Here is a 20,831-nt window from a genome sequence, read left to right as displayed (position 1 = left end):
GTTTCTATAGATTGCAGGCTTTTATGTCATGCGTCAAACAAAGCGCCTTAAAAAAAATAACCCATTTTATTTTCTTCCAGGATGGTTCAGTGTACCAAGGAGGAATCAAAAAGGGTGGCTGCGCTGGTGTAAGCATATTCTTCTTTCAGCTTTGGAGTCTTTGTAATACATCTGGTCATTGACTGTAAATAAAGTCTTCTTCTTCTTCTTCTTTCAGCTTTTAGACTGTGTTAAACTATAGCCTTGGTGATATTGTGGGACTTCGGGTGTTCATTACTTTGATTAATACAAAATGGCCTCAGTTTAGAAACCGGAGGTGCATTGTAGCAGCAATCCAGTGTTTATACTGGCATCCTGTTATTTCCTTTCTCTGCATAATCAGGAAAAGGCATGTAAAAAGGTATTCTCGATTGCTACCTCCTCGCTACTGTGAGACTCCCTTCCTTAAAAACTTGAATACTTTCCAGAGTGCTATAAAAAACTTTCTCCTTTAATGACACTAGTCAGGAGATTTGTGTATATGCACACAGACAGGTACACTATTGTCATTTTTTAAACATTTGATGGGGCAGAATGGGATAGAAACTGAAATGAATGTATGAATAAATAAAAAGATTTCCTATCATGCTACCTACGCTGTGATAATATGTGAACCTTGAAATGCAATGTACAGAGGTGGCTGCTTAGCCTATATAAAGTGCCTTTCCCTGCCTCTATGAAACCATAGATGGCATTCATCTCTGCTTGTACTAAAGTTCTGACAGGGAGTCTGCACATGACTCTTGCTTTCTATATAATGCCCATAAAAGAACTTGCTTATATTACCATGGAGAGAGAGGTGCACATTTACAAGTGTGTGGTAAGATTACGTTCAGTTTGGTAGTACTTCATTGTAAATCAGCAGATGTGGTTCTTGGGGAAGTTAACTGAGTCCCAGGTCATTTCTTCTTAGAAAATAATCACTACTACATTTTGCTGTTTTAAAAAAGCCAAAGCCAAAATATTTATACAATTTTACTTAGTCTCTAACATTGGGCACTCCTCCTTTTGATCAACGTTTTTACTATGACATGTTTCCATTATGAAGCAAAGCAAAATAAAATATTCAACTCTCTGGTTTTTTACACAGGGTGGAGTTTCAAGTGTCTACAGCAAGTATGGCTGCCGTGATGTAAGTTTTTTTTTTTTTTGCATTTTGGAAGGCTGATGTCATTAGCTCAACTCCATCTGCTGGGTAGCAACCATATTTGCTACAAGTATTCTCCTAAACACCTTGGTGTGGTCTGTCCATGCAGCAGAATGGAAAGGTAGATGTGATTGTACCATTTCAGGTTGCAGGTGGAAACTCACCTTTTTAATGCTTCCAAAGGCAAAACCTCTCTGTAAATAAAAATTCAGAACATCCAGGATACAAATTCTAGATAACTTTCACATATTATGTTTGTTTTTCACTTCATATCAATTACTAATTTAGGGTAAAATATGGCAAGTGTAATCTTTGTCGTAATCCCTGTTGTACAGTTTGCAGTGGTACAAAGACCACAAAGTTGAAATGACTGCTATAATATGGTGACCAGACGTCCCACTTTTGGCAGGACAGTCCCACCTTAAAACAATTTGTCCTGCGTCCTGCGGGTTTTTTCAACTGTCCCGGTTTTTGGAAGGCTGCCGCACTGCCTTCTGGGGCGCTCAGGGCGGGAAACTGGGTGCGCCCCAGAAGGCAGTGCGGCTGCGCGTGCATGCCCGCGCAGCCGCCCGCCTGCCCAGGTCCCGGCTTACAAAGGTGACAATCTGGTCACCTTATGCTATAAGGTTAATGTAATTAATAAAGTATCGATCGAAATATATTGAATTGGATCCTATAGAGTATTTGGAAGGGGAAGTGATTTTGTTAATTCCTCTCTCTCACTGTAGACCTCCAGTTCCTCCCTCATTCTGTTCCTGGGTTTCCCCTTCCCCTAGAGAGCAATATTTCAGAGGTGCATTTTAACGCACGGGCGGTATACAGCAGCCCAGGGACGGCAAAAACGCCCGAAAGTGGTGTGAAGCCGCCGCTTTTAACCTCACAAAACAAGCAAGGTTTTTGCAAAGGAGCGTCTTTCCAGTGGCGTGGTGCAAACCGCACCGCTGGGAAGACGCTGCTTCCCCCGTCGCCTCCACACACTGTCATGTCCAGCATCGCCCTGGAGGGCTGCAGGGATCCGCCCGTGCTGCCTTCCGACCCCTGGAGGTCGGAGGGCAGTGTGGGCGGGTCCCTGCAGCCCTTCAGGGTGACGCTGGACATGACAGTGAGTGGAGGGGGCTGACCCCCTCTCCATCTGGGGGGGGAGTGGGGACCGCTTGCACGCTAGCGTGCAAATGGTCCCAGAGCCTCCATCAGCATAAATTATGCCAGTGGAGGCTCATTTCCGCCACCGTGCGGAAAGGGCCATACAGTGGGAGAGAAGCAAGAAAGAAGTTGCAGTTTGCTGATGGCACTCCTTCCACTAGCAGAATTTCTAACTGACTGGGTCTAGTTCGTAAATGTACATGTAAACATTGATATATGTTGCAAGTAGGGTTGCCAATCTCCAGGTGGTGGCTGGAGATCTGCCAAAGTTATGACTGAAATTCAAACACAAGAAATGGCTGCTTTAGGGAGTCCACTCTATGGTATTATACCTCATTGAGGTCTCTTCCTTCCCCAAATCCCACCATCCAGAGGCTCCAACCCCAAATGTTTGATATTTTCCATCCAGAAGATGGCAACCTTAGGTGCAATTTATGCACAAATGTGGTAGCAATTTAAATTTTAAAGAAATACTGTGATAACCTCTATAGAGTTTCCCCCCCAAAGATTGGACCTCTTTTTTCTAGAACAAGCCTAGATTAATCCCCCGAGTTACCATCCAAACTGTTAAATTTTAATTGATATAATTATGCATCTTAATAAGGGCCACTTTGTTGATTTCTTATTTTAGCTAATAAATAAAAGGAGGTATGTTTTATTTGTAGGGGGGTACAGCGTACAGTAGCAGCTCATATGGGCAGGTAAGGATACTTTATCTATAATATCAACGCCAGCACTAATTCTAGTGGCATCTTAAAGGCTAAAAGATACATTAAGTGTTACCATAGTTGACAGATTTTTAAAAACACATACTTGAACTTACAGAATTTTCTCCTGCGCAGATCTTTTACTAAATTATAACAGCACTAGCAGTAAAGCCTGCTGTGGTAATAGGGTGAGGTGGTGAGGGTGAGCAGGGGACTGAGATGCCCCGCCGGGCACTGCTGCTTCTTTGGGGTGGGGGGAGGATGGGCTGGGAATTTGGTGGGCCAGTGCCAGGCCAGGCAGGAGGGCATTCTCTCCCATCCCCCCTTGCTTCCCAACCCTGGCAGGAGTTGGGAAAGCAAGGAAGGGGAAGCTATCCTGCCTGCAGACAGGATCATGTTCTCTCCCCCCACCTCAAAAGCATCTGGGATTCTGGGAGTATCATACACAGAACCTCAAAAGTAGTTCAGTCCCTAGTGCAGGAAGAGGAGCTGCAGCCACCCACTAGCCTGTTTCATCCAGATTGTGAAATGGAGTGAATCAATTAGATGTGTAAGTAGATACCACCTCTGGCCACTTATCTTGGTTTAGACCACAGCAGTCTGAAAAAGCAGTTCTTTGTGTTATTTCAAGCTGCATTAATGTAGTTTAATAGAGGGACATAATGTTAATTACTCTTGACTGTGCTACAGTACTCCATATTATGGTTCACTACCATTTGCTCTAGCTTTGTTCCGAGAATGCTCAGAAAGAGGAATAGTAACAGGCATATTGTAGGTTGGCTACAGTCCAGCATGCCCAATGTATTGCAAGAGGAAAAAATATAAGCAAATGCAAAGCCTGCAATCAGGTTGTAAGAAACTGGAGTAGATCACTAGCATCCTCTCCTTTTCCATCAAATGTTTTGTGATCCTTTGAATAAGATCTACATGCATGTGACAACTTGCATGTACATAGTTTTTCAAAGCACAGTTTCCCAAAGTACTATGTATTGTGCCAGTCCTACCCCTAAGGTGTTTTGATTAAATGATTACCAGGTTGCCAAGTATGAAACAAACTTCCAAAAAAGGTACATGTGACTCCAAGGGAAGACAAACACTGCTTCTTGAATCCCTCTGCCTGCCACAGCCTTCCTAATGAACAAAATATCAATATTGGGTTTCTGTTTTCTTTATAGTCTGTGTCAACTGTGTCAGATACCAAAAAGGTATGTACTTTTTCTAACCAAAATATTAAAATATTTCTTCATAGGGTTTCATAGGGCTTTTTTCTGCATGTGAAATCCCTACAATGTGTTTTTCAAGACATTCCCTTAGAAGTTTCATTGTGAGCTAAGTAGATGAAAAGCTCCCCATTATGACCAATGTCTGTTGAGAGATTCTCCTAAAGGCTCACTGTGGGGTTGAACACTGAAGTGGAAACAGGAGAAGGTCTTATAATGTTATGCCCCAAATGAAATATCTAAATTGATGCAATATAATTGAGAAGAGCACCATGGCCCTCAAAGCAGAGGCTCCAGGGATTTGGATAAAATGAAATTGGCCCCATTCCCCACTACTAATTTCAGGACAGGCTTAAGGTATTAATTGTATCTGGAGGCTGAATGTCCGCCCCCATCCCCAGTTCAAACTGTGCAATGTATGCTGTTGTGCACCCAGGTAGCTGAGTTGATCCAATACTACCTACTAATGACCCTTTACATAAAACATTTTGACAATCACTGTAACACATAGGATGTGAGCCTTGTAGAGACACAGCACCTTGAAGTTGCAAGATCTGAAACTAGACTAACAGTGTTACACCTAAACAGTGTTACACCCTTCTAAGCCCATTGAAGTCAGAGGGTGTAACTCTGCTAATGTTGGCACTGTAAGTCTGGTGCAGCAACAACCATTGGCGCATTGCCTTTTCCATCTCTCTCTCCACCCCCACAATTCAGCAAGAAAGATGCACTTACAGAAGAAGTCATTCACATATGCTACCATGTCGATGCAAAACATGCACTTTTACCTGCCTCACAGTGTTCATTCAATATTATAATTATTTATCAGCTAGTGATGCTGATAATGGTTGGGCCCAGCCCAGCTAGAGTTGGATCAGAATCTCAGAATGCTGCAAGCCCTCCATCCTGTTGATTGCTAGGATATAATAGTCTCTTCCCACTGGCTGCCATTTCAAAATTATAACTTATCTAATTGGAATATACCCTTAATTTGTAAAATGTAACTACTTGAGAAAACTTATTATACTTCAGTATTTGGAGAAAGAAGGGAACAATAATTGTTTCAGGTTTATTGATTTACTTTTCCTCTTAATTTTCTGATTATTTTCCAGCTGCAAGAGACAAACCTGAGTTTCTGAATAGTCTGGCTTGGGTGGGGAGGGGCTTTTTTCTTAGCTGAAATTTCTTTTTCTCTTTGTTACATTTCTACTTTCATGCATTCCGTATTTGCTGAATCAAAATATAGCAAGCAGAATCAATCAGTACAATAAAAAACATTCTGTGATTTAATTTCAAAACTATTTAAACTTGGGTGTTTTGTTTTTTTGGCAGACTTTTCAGCATCCTCCTAGCAACCCCTACCCACCAGAAGTAAGTTCCTTTACAAAACTCTATTCATTATTTTGTCCCTATAGTATGCCTTAAAGCTTTAATGAATGTGACATTCAGATGAGCATCAAAGTGAAAGTTGCTGATTCTTTGCTTTCTTGTCAGATGTAGCCTTTCTAAAAATACTTATTTGACAAACTTATGAGCCATATGTTCTCTTTACAGCGTACATCAATCACTGCGGTAAGGATACTTTGTTTTTGTTTAGTTTTTTGTTGTGTTTTAACCTACTCAGGTCAATTTACATATTAGCTTATCTAGTCATACAATTATTCCTGCAATGAAATCTGTGCCCAAGTGTCTTTTACAAGTCTGGATATCTATTGACATATAATGCGTGGATACATTACAATTGTTTTCTGACACTGCTTTCATTCTAAATTTTCAGTTGGATAGGGAACAATACATTATGTGCATAAAATTCACACCTTATGTTTTCAAGAGTTATTATATGATTGGGAAATGTGGAAATTGGCCTTTATGATATGCCATTTTTCCAGTCTCTCTGGTATGTATACTTTAATTGTGCTAGAATATGGGAAAGAGCTTATGTTTCATTCCGCTCACACACATACACATCTGTCATATTAAACATGTGCAAGCTAATAATACAGACTGTCTAGCTAGGGCAAGTATGAGAATATCCTGCTAGATCAGACCAGTGGTCCATATAGCCCACTGTTCTGTTTTACATGCCAATCAATTGCCTGGAGGGCCACCAAACAGGTCATAGAGGCCTGCTGTTGTCTCCTAGCACTCGTATTCCAAGATTTATGGTTTCTAGGTGTGGAGGTTTTAGAGTTGGCAGCTCCTGGTTCAAAAATGCTTGGGAATTTTTGTGGTGGAGCCTGAGGAGGACACAGTTTGGGAATGGTGGGACTTCAGTGGGGTATAATTCCATACAGTCAAGTGGCTGTTTACTCCAGGGGAACTGACCTCTGTCTCTGCAATCACAACAGATCTCCAGCCACTCCCTAGAGATGGGCAACCGAAAGGGGTTCCCTTTAGCCATCATAACTAATAAGATCAACCTGTTGTTATCACAGTTAGTGCTCACTTATTGATGAGTCAACCTAACCTCCATGAATCTAGCTGATACCTTTTGCAACTGTCTATGCCATTGCAACTGTCTATGCCATTGTCCATCATTTTGTTCACTGGCAGTGAGTTGTACAATTAAATTACTTGTTGAGGGAAGTACTTCCTTTTGTCTGCCATGAATTTGTTGTCGATCGATTTCATTGGGTTTGTCCAAGTTGTGGTATTATAGGAAAAAAATCCTCCTTTTCTCCCATCCAGTTGTATACATGTTAGCCTTTCCTTCCCTAAACTGAAACCTCAAGCAATGGCATATCTAGGGGGCAAAAGGGGACAGACCCCCCCTGCACTCAGCCAAAATCACCTGCTGCTGCTTGCCCAGTCCACCCTGCTCACCTGCCCCACTCGCATGGCCTGCGCTGCTTGCCCCCCATTCACCCAGCCTCCCATACCGCTTGCTCCCTGCCCCCAACTGTACTTGCCCTGCTCGCATGGCCCATGCTGCTTGCCCCCTACTCATATGGCCTGGTCCACCAGGCCATTTGCTCCCCTTGCCACACCTAGCTGAACTCGCCTGCTGCCACTTGCAGATCTGCTTGCACAGCTGCACCCAGACAAACTCAAAGTGTGTTGCTGACCGGTGCCACTCAGGCGGATGAAAAGGGTTGTGGTTTTTTTGCAGGGGTAGCAGTGCAGCAATGGAGGAGGTGGGAAGGAATTCAGCATGGAGTTCGGCTGAGGCAGGCACTGTTTTGTGGCGGTACACTATTGGCTTCAAGAATCTTCAGATTTTCCTCATAGGAAAATGCTCCAGCCCACTTAATGCTGTTGGTTGTACTGTTCTGCATTTTTCCCAGCTCTCTAAGATCTTTCTGAGATAAGGCAACTCAAATTGTGCAAATGAACCCTGATCTCATCAGATCTTGGAAGCTAAGCAGTATTGGCCTTGATTAGTACTTGCATGGACGTCCACCAAAGAAGCTTAAGTTTGCTGTGCTGAGGAAGGCAATGGCAAACCACCTCTGTTTTTCTCTTGCCTTTAAAACTCCTCGAGGGGTGGCAGAAAATAGACTAGGACTTCACAGCATTTTCCATTGCCAGTAGCTTTTACACAGAGGCTAACAGGTTTTACCCTAAAGCAGAGAAGTGTCTAGGGAGCATGTCAACCAGGAAAATCCGAAATTTTCAAATTTGCTCAGATCCCTGCTGGGTACCTCCTATGAACAGATCTATTGGTCTGTGCTATTATCATCTTGTTTGTTTTGGGAAGGAACATTCCCTGGCTACTATGTCCCAATCATGTTCATAGTATAACACTACAGGTATGACAATAATTAATCTGTGTGTGGACATATGGAACAAAATTAATTTTGATTTCTTTGTAGCAACTTGCCAACTCTCACTATAAGCATATTCAGGTAAGCATTCTTTTCCTACTTTATTTAGAGCAGATTTAGGACCACTAGAATAGAGTCTTCATTGTAAGGTGTAAACTGAGGAGTGGAGTGAGAAAAGATTAGCAAAGTTACGGTTTAAATCCAGTGGTTCACTTTCTAAGAACTGGAATTACTGTCGAATCCTCAGGAACATGAAATATCCCAGAATTTTAGCTAGTGTAAATCTCTGAAGAATAGTTGCCTCAATGAAACCATGGTCCTTTATATCCAATATTAATTTACTACTTGGTGTTACTGAGGGGTAGTAAATGACCCGTGGTGCAGAGTGATAACCTGCAGTACTGCAGTCAAAGCTCTGCTCTAGACCTTAACGCAAGCAAATCTGTTTCCCCTGCAGAGCACTCAATATGGCAGCAAAGTACAGAGCCAGGTATGACTTAATCTTTTTTTTTTTAGCATATATACCATCACAGTAATAGTTAATGCCTGTAACCATTTTATTGTTTTCAGATTAGTCTTAGTTTACAGACTAACAGTGCAATCCTGTGCAAAGTTACTCCAGTCTAAGAACACTGATTTCAGTGGATTTAGCCTGGATTAACCATATGGGATTGCAATGCAAGTGTCTCAGTGTTCAGGAGACATTAAGATAAGCTTGGGATCTTGTCCTGTGACAGGGACAAATAGCTGACTCTCCCCAGGTATTTCTGGAACCTCAAAAATAGTCACACAAAAAGGGACAATATGTGGAAGGGCTGGTAACACCCCTCCTTGTGCTGTTACCTGTTTGAGTGTAGTCTCTAGGCTCCTTTTAACACCAACAGGAGGAAAAGACAGGCACAATAATCGCCCCAGTTGTTTTCCTGCCAAGGCTAAAAGCAACCAGGAGGGGGCATTTTTTAATCAGGATATCCTGCAAGGAGAAGAGTTAAACTGCTCTTTTCCCAGTGCTACGTTGTTCCTGATATATATTGGGCTTATTTTACTGGACTTTATCATCAGTCGCCACACTATTCTTATATAGATTAGGTCAACTAGTTTGCTTGTGAATTCAGCAGCAGTTGAACCCTGATTCTGAAACTGCTTTAGTCATCCTGAGCTTTGTTTCATGCACTGGTTTTTAAAAAAAAACTCTAGCAAATACTTTCAAGGGCCCTTTCCGCACATGAAATGTAACATGGGTTGCAATCAGGATAAATGAACCCAGCATAGCCCCAGACCTTTGCATGGCTGGCTGTCATGTGGTCAGCAAGCAAATTGACCCCCCCATAGCCATGCTATCTGACATCACAACCCTTTGCACCTGCATGGCTACGCAGATAGGCACTGGGGAAAATTTTTTAACGGAACATGCAGCCAAAAAACCACTTTCCTGCCTGTCCATTCATTTGGAAGTGGCTGCAACCTGGGATTTTTTAAAAGAATTGTGGATAGTGTGATTCTTGAATATCCTGTTTTGGAGGAAATAATATGGGTCAGGCTTATGTTAAGGGCAGGAACTGTGCGAAGTTTCCACCCGCAGTGGGTTTTTTACCATGGTTATCCCAAATTTATTGACCCCCTGCGGAAAGCGCTAAGGTCATTACAAAAAGTAGTGTTTGAATAACTGTTTAATCACCAAAGGATTCATATATCTTTGGTGGAGGAGAGTACAAAAATTATCTTCTTCCGTCAACTAAAAATTAGTTGCTTCTGGCTCACTCAGAATAGGGTATAGTCTCTTTCTCTTTGGAAGTATCATCAATTATCTTAGTCCAGAGTTATATTTGGATTTGGAAGAACTGAACTGTATTCCATCTCTGTTTCATGGTTTCACTGTGTGGTTCTGATCAAGTCCATATCTCTCAGTTTTATTTTCCGATCTGTAAAACTGAAATCATAATGAACTAGCTGAAAGGATTTTTATGGGGCTTGCTAAAGGACTGTGTAACTCATTCTGCCAATCCAAAGCTTTAGATTTGTTTTTCTGAATCAGCAGCCACCTCCCAGAGCTTAATGGTTGAAGCATAGCAATTGCCATGAATGAACAACAGAAGAATCAAAGTCCTTGAATAAGTCTCACATGAATCTAGGGCTGTAAATGTACCTCACAAAAGTGCTATAGAAATTATATGTGGTAATAGGTCACTTATGTGCACTTAAGCTCCATTGAAATCAAATTAATTTTCAATCATGGGCAATTTGCTAATGTATTCAGGGTTTTGTGTACAAGTTTGTTACATATTCTCTATCATAATGTTGCAGTTACTTGTTTTTTTTGTTGTAAAAATCCAAAAACAGCCAGGCATATAGCCAGATAATTATATTTTTCTCCAGATAATTAGTTTTATTTCTGTAAATTTTATATTGTTCACTGTAAGGAAGTGCAAATAATTGCTGTCACTTATTCCAGTAAGTATGTCTGCATATGAGAAGGTACTCATTTTTATCACCTCCTTTGTGTTAAGGAATTTTTTAAAACATATTTGTAAATGTTCCAAGTAACCAGCCCCCCACTTGATTATGAGAACACTGTGGTATACTTCCACTTTTAAATAATCTTTTCAGGAAATCTCTTTGCTTGGTAATCTACTACTTTTTTTCCTACAGGGTTCACAACCGCAAAGTGGCATCCGTATTACCATTCAGGTAATCAGTTTCCATTATCCTCCAAATGATAAAAATGATAAAAGCTATGAATCCAGTAATAGTCTGAAGGGGCAAGTCTCCTTCTGCTGGAAGAAGACCTTCACTTTGTTGAAGAGAATTGGAAGACTTGACCAGGTTTTTTTAGACAAGTCCTATGCAGTATTTCTTTGCCTCATTTGAGTCATCACTTTAAATTCATTTTAAATTGATTTAAATAAGAATAATTCTTAATTTTAATGTACTAATTCAGAAAGTTTTAAACCCTGGAGAGAACCAGCCTGTAGTAGGGGTTAAGAGTGGAGGACTCTACTCTGGAGAACGAAGTTCGATTCCCCTCTTCTCCACATGAAGATTCCTTGGGCCAGTCACAGTTCTTTCAGAACTCTCTCAGCTCACATGGAGGCAGGCAGTGGTAAACCAGCTACAAACGCCTCTTGTTGTCTGCTTATAGTTTGCACAACAGGGCAAACTTATGTTGATTTTCAAGAAGTTTTATTAACAGAGTCTTCACTGTGCCTAGTGCACAATTTTCTGCTAATGTTCTCAAACCTTTTGAAGTAGAATGTAATTATAAATGCCACTGGCTCTTGAATCCTCTAATTTTGCCATGGGTCTGAAATGTGTAACTGTTGTTTTAGGTTGCTTAAGCAGCCCAAAAGGGTGTTTGAGATCTTGCAAAGCAGTGGTATAAGAACTCAGTACCTTTTTGAAAAATTGTATTGAATCTCCACCTTTAAAACTATTTAAGATTTTCTTCAGAATTAACTACTACAGCTCTGGTGGCTCCCTTTAGCCTCATGACCCACTTGAAAGAGGGTCGTGACCCATTTTTGGATCTAAACCCACTGTTTAAGAATAACTGCTATACATGTTACATTTCAATTGTCTTCTCTTCTAATATGTTGTCTATTGGTTTATTTTTCCTCAGAGTGGACCAGGCGTGCGGTTCTGTGATAAGGTAAGAATTGTTTCATTCAACTCAGAGTTTACTGAATATCAGAATTCATGTCCACAGAATTCTGTGCACGTTAAGATTAATAAGTATTTTGGTAATCCTGAACTGATTTTTCTGTGTACTGCTCATAGGTTTAAAAAAAGCAGCTGCTGCTTCTGAGCTCAGCAAAGAACTACTCTTTTATATTGGATTACATTAAGGCATAAAAGCACAGTAGCACAGAGTGCTCACAACCTGAGTTCAATCTCAACAGAAGTCGAATGCTGGTGGCTGGCTCAAGGTTGACTCAGGCGTTTTCCCCAAGAACATAATATCTCAAGGGAAAACTTGGATCAAACATACCGGGTTGTTTATATCTCGGTTTCTCCCTTCTCATCTGTGTGTTCAGGCCGGGAGGAAGAACTCTAATGAATTGTGCATGAGCCCCTGGTTTATTTTCATTTTCCACATGAACATTTACGTACTTTTACATACATTTACGTAGTTTAGTTTACGTAGATTCCTGCGCATGTGCGAACATTCCCGTTTTTCTGACATTCTGATTGGCTGTAGTGGTGGGGCAGGGAGAGCAGGCGACAAGGCAGGAAAAATAAACCAGTCCATTTCCTGTGGTGTTTGCATGGGAGCGGGAGTGGCCCGGGCTTTTTAAAAAGAACCTCCAATGTTATAATTTTTTGAAAGCCGCTGGATAAGGGAAATTTTGCAGGGTGGGCTTGATTTTAGCCTGGAAGCCATGCGGAAGTCATGGCTGAACCGGGATGTTTCACCTCCTTATCCCAGGATATGTGGTCTGTGGAGAAAACGCCTCAGTCTCCCACCCATTCGAGATCAGTAAAATGAGTACCCAGCTTTCTGTGGGTAAAGTGTAGACAGTTGGGGAAGGCAAGGACCAACCAGCCTGTAAACATAATCTGCCTAGTAAACATCAAGATATGAAGTCACCCCATGAGTCAGTAATTACCTGGTGCTTGCACAGGGAGTCTCCTTTACCTTTACATAAAGGCAATTCTCCCTATTCTAGTTAAGTCTATGCTAATAGACTATGCTAATATTAATTATAATTTAACACAATAATTTTCTATTCAAGAAATAATTGCTTTGGGCTTCTCTTTTTCTTTTACAGACCTCTTCTTCTTACAACAGCCAAGCCTGTAAACAGGTAAACACATTCAAAGTAGGAGTGTGGATTTTAAGAATAAAACCTGAAAAATCCTTTTTTTCCATGGGGTAGATGTAAGGAGAGTCACTATGGGGGTCATGGTTAAGAATGTTGACTCTAATCTTGCAGACTGGGTTAAATTTCCTGTTCTTCCACATGAAGCCTGCTGGGTGATTTCGGGCCAATCATAGTTCCCTCAGAACACTCATAGATCACGCAGAGGCAAGCAATGGCAAGCCACCTCTGAACATCTTTTGACTTCAAAATCCTATAGGGTCACCATAAGTCAGCTGTGACTTGATGGCATTTTACACACACAAACATGTCTTCTGTATCATCACTTAACAAAGACCTCCCAGTGAAACAAATGAGACTAATGGCTGGTTAATATAGGGATGTCTATTACTAGATTTCTCATAACTTAATTATTCAAGACAGGATGTGTAGCAGCCGATTGTATGAACCAGCAGCTCATGACAGGGCAGTTGCTTCCAAATGGGTACTCCCTGCAAATACAAAAGAGATGCCTTTTGTAGCGTTCTGAAGTACCTCCTCGTCCAGTGTGATTGGCTCTCTGCTTTGGGGAAATATCATTTCCCTGCCTGAGATTCTAGAGAACTACTATCAATCAGAGCAAATAATGTCGATGGACTAATATTGTGACTTAGTACAAGGCAGCTTCATATATTTTCACACACATTGTTCTTCATTATGTATAAAAATATGTCAATATTTTGACTTTTGCCCACCCGAACTGTGCAATTTCTGTTTTCTTTCCAGAGTATGCAGTCTTCCACATCGCAGAGCAGTTCTTATGGATCACAGGTAAATTATTTATCAGTCCCTAGATAGATATCTTTTAGATGTTATCTTAATGGTAAGGGAGCTGCTGCAGCTTGTATCAACCAGACCTTCCATGGGAGGACCTCATGATGCAGCTTCTTTCCATGCCAGGTGTCACTCTGGTTTCTGGGAAGGGCAACCTTGACAAGGGAGGAAACCCTTTGAGGGTTCCTCCCATGTTCTAGTTTCTCCATAACAACAATCTTCTCCTACACAAAAGCTTTGATCCACATGTGTGCATGTTCAGCTGCAAGGGTTGTGTCTATACAGCTCTCTTTTCCAGAGCATTCATTGCACTAATACCATACTTGGCAGGAAGAAGGAAATAGCAGGAACTAAATCCATCCGCTAACTCCTGTGAAAAGATGATTTGTGTGATGATTGCTTTTTTGCAGAGGACTTCTTGTGCATAATCCTGACAGCAGGTTCAGAGAGAAGATTCCTCATGTGATTCCTCATGCAGCTGGAGATATATACACATTCTATATATATTTGTCCCTAGCCACATAGGATGAGAAAATCAAATGAGGTTTACTTACAGCATTGGATACAAGGTTGGCCTACCACTGGTAGTAGCAGTAATTTCCATTATTAGATAACTATTGTACTGAGAAATCTCCATTGAATGCAACATAGTATTCCTGTTATTGTAAAAGGTCTCGGAATGACCCCTAACTCTGACCTCTATCACTGGAAATGGTAAACATGTGAGGAGACAGAGATGGAGTGATATGCCCCTTGACTCCCATCTCTCTAGACAGGGGAGAAAGGGAAAGGGGAGAAGGAAAACAAGCTGGGATGAGGAGATGGATTGTCCTTTCAGAATGTCTTGGGATTTCCTAGATCCCTCAAAACCTTAACAAGTTAAGAAGTTGTCTGGTGAACTACTAGTGACTTCAGAGTCTTCTGCTTCCATGCTGTTCAAAAAAACCAAGCAAAACCCATTACCTCATAAATTTATTCTAGTTCTAAAGATTCTCCTAATGTTTGGTTCTGTAACTATGGCCATTTCTGCATCGTGAGAGCCACAATGGTCAGGTTGGAGTACGGCGTGACATAACGCCGACCCAATTCCCAGGACTGTTCTACGGCCATCGAACAGTCCTGCTGGGTTCGCGATAGGGAGGGACAGTGCAGCATCTGCACAGGCTGCGCCATCCCCCCAAATGCCTCACCGTGTCCTCCGGCCTCCAGCGCGTTGCACATGCCAGGGGACACGCCCCCCACTGCCCTGCGCGACAGCTCGGAAGCCTGCATGGGGCAGGGCATGTCCCCTGGCTCAGGCGACCTGCCAGAGGTCCGTGGGAGGTGACACCGTTCTGATGGCGAACTGGGAAAGGGGAGGGGGAATGGCACCTTCCAGCTGCTGTTTCCCAAAAACCTGTGGGGAAGCGAGAAATCGGGAGCGACAGCGGCTTCAATACCACTGAGGGAGGCAGCGAGGGTGGCAACGGCTGCGATGCAGCCATTCATGCCCATGTGAACAGGTCCCTGGGGACGGTGTTTTTGTCGTCCCCAGGGCGCTGTTTATGGCCCGTGCGGAAAGGGCCTATGTTGCCGTCTATGCATTTATTTCAATAACCTGTAAATTAAAGAACAGAGCACATATCATGTAAGTTTCATGAGACCGCCCTAACTTCTCTTTTTTCCAAGGTATTAATTTTTTGGTTCAAAGAAACACCAAGAACAAGTACAAGTTCTTAACACTACTTAATTGTTTTTGTCCCCTTAAACAGGAGTTTATAGATCCTTTGCATGTTATAGACTATGGTAGAATAAACAAAAGAACTTCATTATTTTCCTTGTAGCCATTCTTAGAGAAGCTTGTCCAGATTATTTGTATTTCATGAGAGGCATCTGCAACTCAGTATCATATTCACAAGATTTTTATGAAAAGAAGCAGAAACTGTGAATATCCTAAACAGAACAATAAATCCAGTGTTTCCTGTGTGGATCCTTCTACCTCAAAACTTCCTTTTCAGGATTTGAAAAGAAGAGACTAGTTTTCTTTCGTTTATTCAGTGACAAGAGAATAAATTACTCCATTGTATAACATTACATAGATTTTGTTTTTTATTTACACAAGATCAGACCAACAGTGAAAATCTAAGCAGTCACACCCTTTTAAGTTCTTTGACTTCAGTGGACTTGTTTGTTTGTTTAAAACATTTTATGCCACCTTTCCACTAGTTAGGTTTTACAAGTCAGTGAGCATAAAAAGATTAAAATATTTGAGCAATTAAAAATACATTTCAAATTTTAAAATAAATCTATTAAATGCACAGAAATAAACACATCAGAAAGAGGGCTAGTAACCGTTATTGGGGATATGCCAGATGAAACAAAAAACCCCTTTCCAATAAAGAGAGACAATATTCCTGGGGAAGGAGTTCTGCAGTTTTGTTGCCAGAATTAAGAAGACCCTTTCACAGGTTGTGACATATCTAGCATTAGATCATGAGGCAGTTGGAGCAGGGCCTCCAAAGATGACCAGAATATATGGATAGGTTCAAACAGGAGAAGGCAGTCCTTAAGGTATGTACAGGTGCAGGGCTTTAAAGCACCTTGAATTGAGCCCAGAAGTAAATTGGAAGCTAATGTGGATGGAATAATACTGGAGTGATATGAACCTTGTGATCCACTCCAGTCAATACTGTGGCCACAGCATTCTATACCAACTGTAGTTTCAGGATAGTCTTCAAGGGCAACCCCACATAAAGTGCATCGCAGTAGTCTAATCTAGACAAGTGTAATGCACAATAAAACAGCAGTCAATACCCCTAATCACTTTTCCTTTATGAACCTTTGTTTCTCAAAATTACCATTCCAGAGGCCATTACGTTTGCAGAGAATTGGAACCAGGGCACTACCCATTCAGAAGGAATTATGCATTTTCCAGCAAAGCAGAATGATACTTAAGACTGATTCAAAGCTTACACTTAGTACAGTCAGCCTTCCATAGGAATCAAGAACTGGTATTGCCCACTTTTCCCCAAAGATGAGCTGCCCTCTTAGGAAGGAACAGGTTAGACTGGATTTTAAAAGAGCCTTAAAATCTACATTCTAAGTTCAGACATGGAAACATCTGATTGGTTCACTCCTCCCCATTAAGATCAGAAAGCAACCAAGTTTGCTATAAGCAGGTGGATTAGAGCTTAAAACTATATAGTTTAGGAGTCATTACACCCACCATTCTCTGCCAGTGTCATGGCTCACTACCAGAGGCTTTGTATCTCTCCTGCCCTCGTTTGAAGAAACATATGCAGCAGCCCATAATCTTCTGCTTTGTACGGCTATACAAGAGATGTGGCCATGTGTTCATATGTGTGTCTTCTGATGCTCCTTTTGGAAAGAAGTATTATTTACAACAGTTCCTGTTCCACAAACTACACAGCAAGATGCAAACTATCCACAGAGAGGATCCCTTCCTCCATTGACGGAGAAAGGAATATTGAACTTACAAACATCCTTGTTTGGTGGAAATGAATGAACCAGCAGCTCATTTAACATAACATACCATTCTTGGGGCAGATGGGAAGAGTAACCTACGTGAAGACTAAATACACTAATGAGAAGGACCCTTTATTATTATGCTTAACTATCCTTTTTCAGCCAATATTTACAGATGATCCCCCCCCCCCATCCTTGAAAACTGTTCATTTTGATAGAAAAACTGCTGATTGAGCTGTATTTTACATTTTTCAGCAGGGCGGATCCTCTAATTCAATTGGTGGTGGCCGTGGAACCGCAAATTATGGTGGCAGCAGCGGATCTTCAAATTATGGCGGCAGCACTGGATCCTCAAACTATGGTGGCAGCAGTGGATCCTCAAACTATGGTGGCAGCAGTGGATCTTCAAACTATGGTGGCAATAGTGGATCCTCAAAGTATGGCAGTGGCAAGCCTTGCGGACAGGTGAATAACATCTTTGCAAACAGTTTCTGAGAAAAAGTGCAATCTATCATTAACAGAAAAAAATTACTAAAATTGTGCCATATTCCATAGTTGTGAAGAGAGTTAATTTTTTTATAATGTATGTAGGTTAAAAAATTCTATTATCATACCAATACCAGTATCTGTTCTGATTATTTCAGTGTGTGGAATGTTTCAGAATTCATATTACTGCAATGCTTTTTGCATGAATAATAGTACCTGATACTGTAACAGTACCTGGGGGTTATCCATCACCCTCATAGAAATTTTATCTCATGTCACAATACAATTTCCTGCCAATCCCACTGTACCAGGCTTCTCAATGGAAATCTGAAAAGAGGAAAAAGAGGTTCGAAGTATCTGCGTCTTAGTATAAACCCACCTATACCTGAATTGTTAACTGAAGTGAAACTGACATGAAATGGTTTAATTTTTAAAGTGAAGAAGAGTAAAGTTTATTTCAGAAAATGCATATAGCAGTTTTTGTATAGTATAAGCATCAGGAAATCTGACAGGCAGATTTATAGCATAGTTACATTTATGCCATAGTACAACAGTACTCTGTTGCAAATAAGCTACATACCCTGCCAGCCAACTGTAACTCTTCTAAGCTCTCAATTTCCTCAACAAGGAAACTTAGCCTAAAGATTTGATCTCTCCTCAGATGTTTAATTCACACTCCTGCAAGACTAACTCCTTTCTTACCGCCTCAAAACCTAAATTTTTCTCTACACAAATTATGTGCCCCAAGTTTTGCGCTATTGGGAAGTATCTCCATTCCCATAGTATTGTGGTACTGTAGTGAAGAAGAAAAGTAGGTGTTTGTGTCCCATTTTTCTACCTTACAATGATCCCTTCCACTTCTCATAATAGGAACATTGTAAGGTAGGAGGGACTGAGGAAGTTCTGAGAGAACTGTCACTGGTGCAAAATCACCCAGCAGGCTTCATGTAGACAAGTAGGGATTCAAACCTGGTCCTCCAGGTTAGAGTCTGCCACTCTGAACCACTGTACCATACTATTTCTCCAAGCCTGCTAAATTTCCCCAGCTTTTCTCTGAAGTTTCTCATACCTGCTTTTGCTGCCATATTTTGGGAACGATATCAGTATTGCTGGTGTGGCAGTCATTTTTCCTCACACTCTGGTATAGCCATTTTCCCCAGCATACAGTTTTTGTATTTTTTTAAAAAAAATTATCAATTTCATATTAGATTGATATAACCATATATAGTTACAGCCATACATATAACAGGTTCTATGAATTCCCATCTTTCATTAAAAAAATAACAGGAAGTCTCTGGATCTTCTGTTGTTGAGAAATGAAGGGAAAAGCATTTCTCCATAATGAAAGAGGTTAGAGCAGCAAGCAAGCAAACGAAGGAAGGAAGGAAGGAAGGAAGGAAGGAAGGAAGGAAGGAAGGAAGGAAGGATCGTAATTCACAAAACCTGTTACATTTAATGTTGCAATGGTATGCTGATATAATGATAGGAAATTAATGATTTTAAAAAATGGAAAAAGCTGTACTGGCCCAGAGATGTCTTTTTTTGGGTGACTGGGGCAGGGAAACTGCCACAGTGAAGCCATGCAAGCCTGCTCCCATATGGAAACAACCTACATGAATGTATTGTCAAAGGCTTTCATGGCCAGACTCAATTGGTTGTGGTGGATTTTCCGGGCTGTGTGGCGGTGGTCTGGTTGATCTTGTTCCTAATGTTTCGCCTGCATCTGTGGCTGGCATCTTCAGAGGTGTATCACAGAGGGAAGTCTGTTACACACGGCCACACAGCCCAGAAAACCCACCACAACCAACCTACATGAAGTCTAACATCTTACAACCCACTGTCAGATCTTAACTTTTTTTCAGTATGGCTCCTATTGTCCTTTTTAGAGCACAGTTCTGATCCACTGTGTTGTCTCTCTGGAGTACATTTCTGTGTTCCACTTGTCAAAGTAATGATCAGTTGCCTGCGTCCCATTTTTTTGCTGGTTAAGAAATCCACATCTTATTTATAGAATGAAAAGTTAATGATTTCTACCTGTTTACTAAATCTTATGTCCTTCACTAGGAAATACTGTTTCTCAGACTAACTAATCTCCAGGTAGTAGCAATTAAACTAATTGACGCCACCTCTTCTTCACCAACAAATTATGAAATAACCCCTCCCCCCAATATCAAGGTATGTTGCTCCGTTTCAAAGAAAATAATAATTGATTATTTTTTTCCTCAGGGGTATACATATGATAGCAATCCTTGCAATCAGGTAAGTTTTGGGTTTTTAGACCCTTTTGCGAAATTCTTGGGCATCTCTTATGGGTTGAATCCTGCAATTAATGAAACTTCTCTGATGGAAAATGCAAAAAAGGTGGTTTCATCCTCTTCCTCACTGTAATGTCGCAACCCATATGGCTATTAGACCACATCAGTCCTGTGACTCTTGGAATAAACTCCCCAGAGTCAGAAATGACTGCTGTGATCGGGGGTGGGAGGGATCCACAATTGACGATAAATTTTGCTGTTTACAGGATCCAACTCAATAATTGGAATTGTATGATAGAATTGACAACTCATGCATGGACTCATGCTTTTGTCCATGAATCATGTTTCTGGATTCAGCCTCTTCTTATGCAAAATGGTGCTGTCTAGTGCTCAAGCTAGATATTCCTGTTTCTCTATCTCTAAAAACAATTTCCGTTTGCTGGGAGGTACACCTGTTATTTTAAATATGTTGGATTAAATATATTTTATGTTTTCAATTAAAATTCTGCTTCTTATTCATTTCCCAGCAGGGTGGATCATCACAACAAAATTATGGAAGTAGCCAGGTAAAGGTGCCCTTTCTCTCTTTGCATTTCAGCATATTGCATTTCTAGAACTACTGTTTTGCTTACTATTCATATAAGTTCTGGTGCATAATAAGCCTACTTTGCTGGTTGTTGTTTGCCTTATGTGAGAAACATCCTGACAAATTCCCATTGCCTCGCCCCCATCTTCAAATTGTGTTCATTGAACATGTGGAGGCAGCAGCAGGATTGTCCCCACTGGACTTATCTTCAGTTAGCTGAAGCTAGGAATGTACATAGGATCAAAACATCCAGTTACTGACCCTGCTTTTTGCAAGGAACCCAGTTGCATGAAACAGCTTGTTAACATTCAGTTGTTTCATATTCTCTACAGCATAGGTGTCAAACTCAGGCCCTCCAGGTGTTCATGGACTACGATTCCCATCAGCCC

At 41.1% G+C, this 20,831-nt stretch overlaps 1 protein-coding gene across 1 annotated transcript in view; it reads left to right on the top strand.

Annotated features, from left to right (window-relative positions):
- The window catches only part of LOC125432313 (hornerin-like), a 94,483-nt gene that overhangs the window by 24,958 nt on the left and 48,694 nt on the right, over positions 1-20,831 (top strand). Inside the window, exons 9-23 of the mRNA XM_048495733.1 lie at positions 81-128; positions 1,130-1,171; positions 2,995-3,030; positions 4,212-4,241; positions 5,589-5,627; positions 5,811-5,828; positions 8,069-8,101; positions 8,478-8,510; positions 10,670-10,708; positions 11,637-11,666; positions 12,787-12,822; positions 13,603-13,647; positions 17,371-17,580; positions 19,828-19,860; positions 20,384-20,422. Of these exons, the coding sequence (XP_048351690.1) occupies positions 81-128; positions 1,130-1,171; positions 2,995-3,030; positions 4,212-4,241; positions 5,589-5,627; positions 5,811-5,828; positions 8,069-8,101; positions 8,478-8,510; positions 10,670-10,708; positions 11,637-11,666; positions 12,787-12,822; positions 13,603-13,647; positions 17,371-17,580; positions 19,828-19,860; positions 20,384-20,422 (711 nt within the window). The remainder of the gene's footprint in view (positions 1-80; positions 129-1,129; positions 1,172-2,994; positions 3,031-4,211; positions 4,242-5,588; positions 5,628-5,810; positions 5,829-8,068; positions 8,102-8,477; positions 8,511-10,669; positions 10,709-11,636; positions 11,667-12,786; positions 12,823-13,602; positions 13,648-17,370; positions 17,581-19,827; positions 19,861-20,383; positions 20,423-20,831) is intronic.

This window comes from Sphaerodactylus townsendi, linkage group LG05 (genome assembly GCF_021028975.2).
Source record: "Sphaerodactylus townsendi isolate TG3544 linkage group LG05, MPM_Stown_v2.3, whole genome shotgun sequence".
NCBI lineage: Eukaryota > Metazoa > Chordata > Lepidosauria > Squamata > Sphaerodactylidae > Sphaerodactylus > Sphaerodactylus townsendi.
This window is presented reverse-complemented; position numbering and strand designations above follow the sequence as displayed.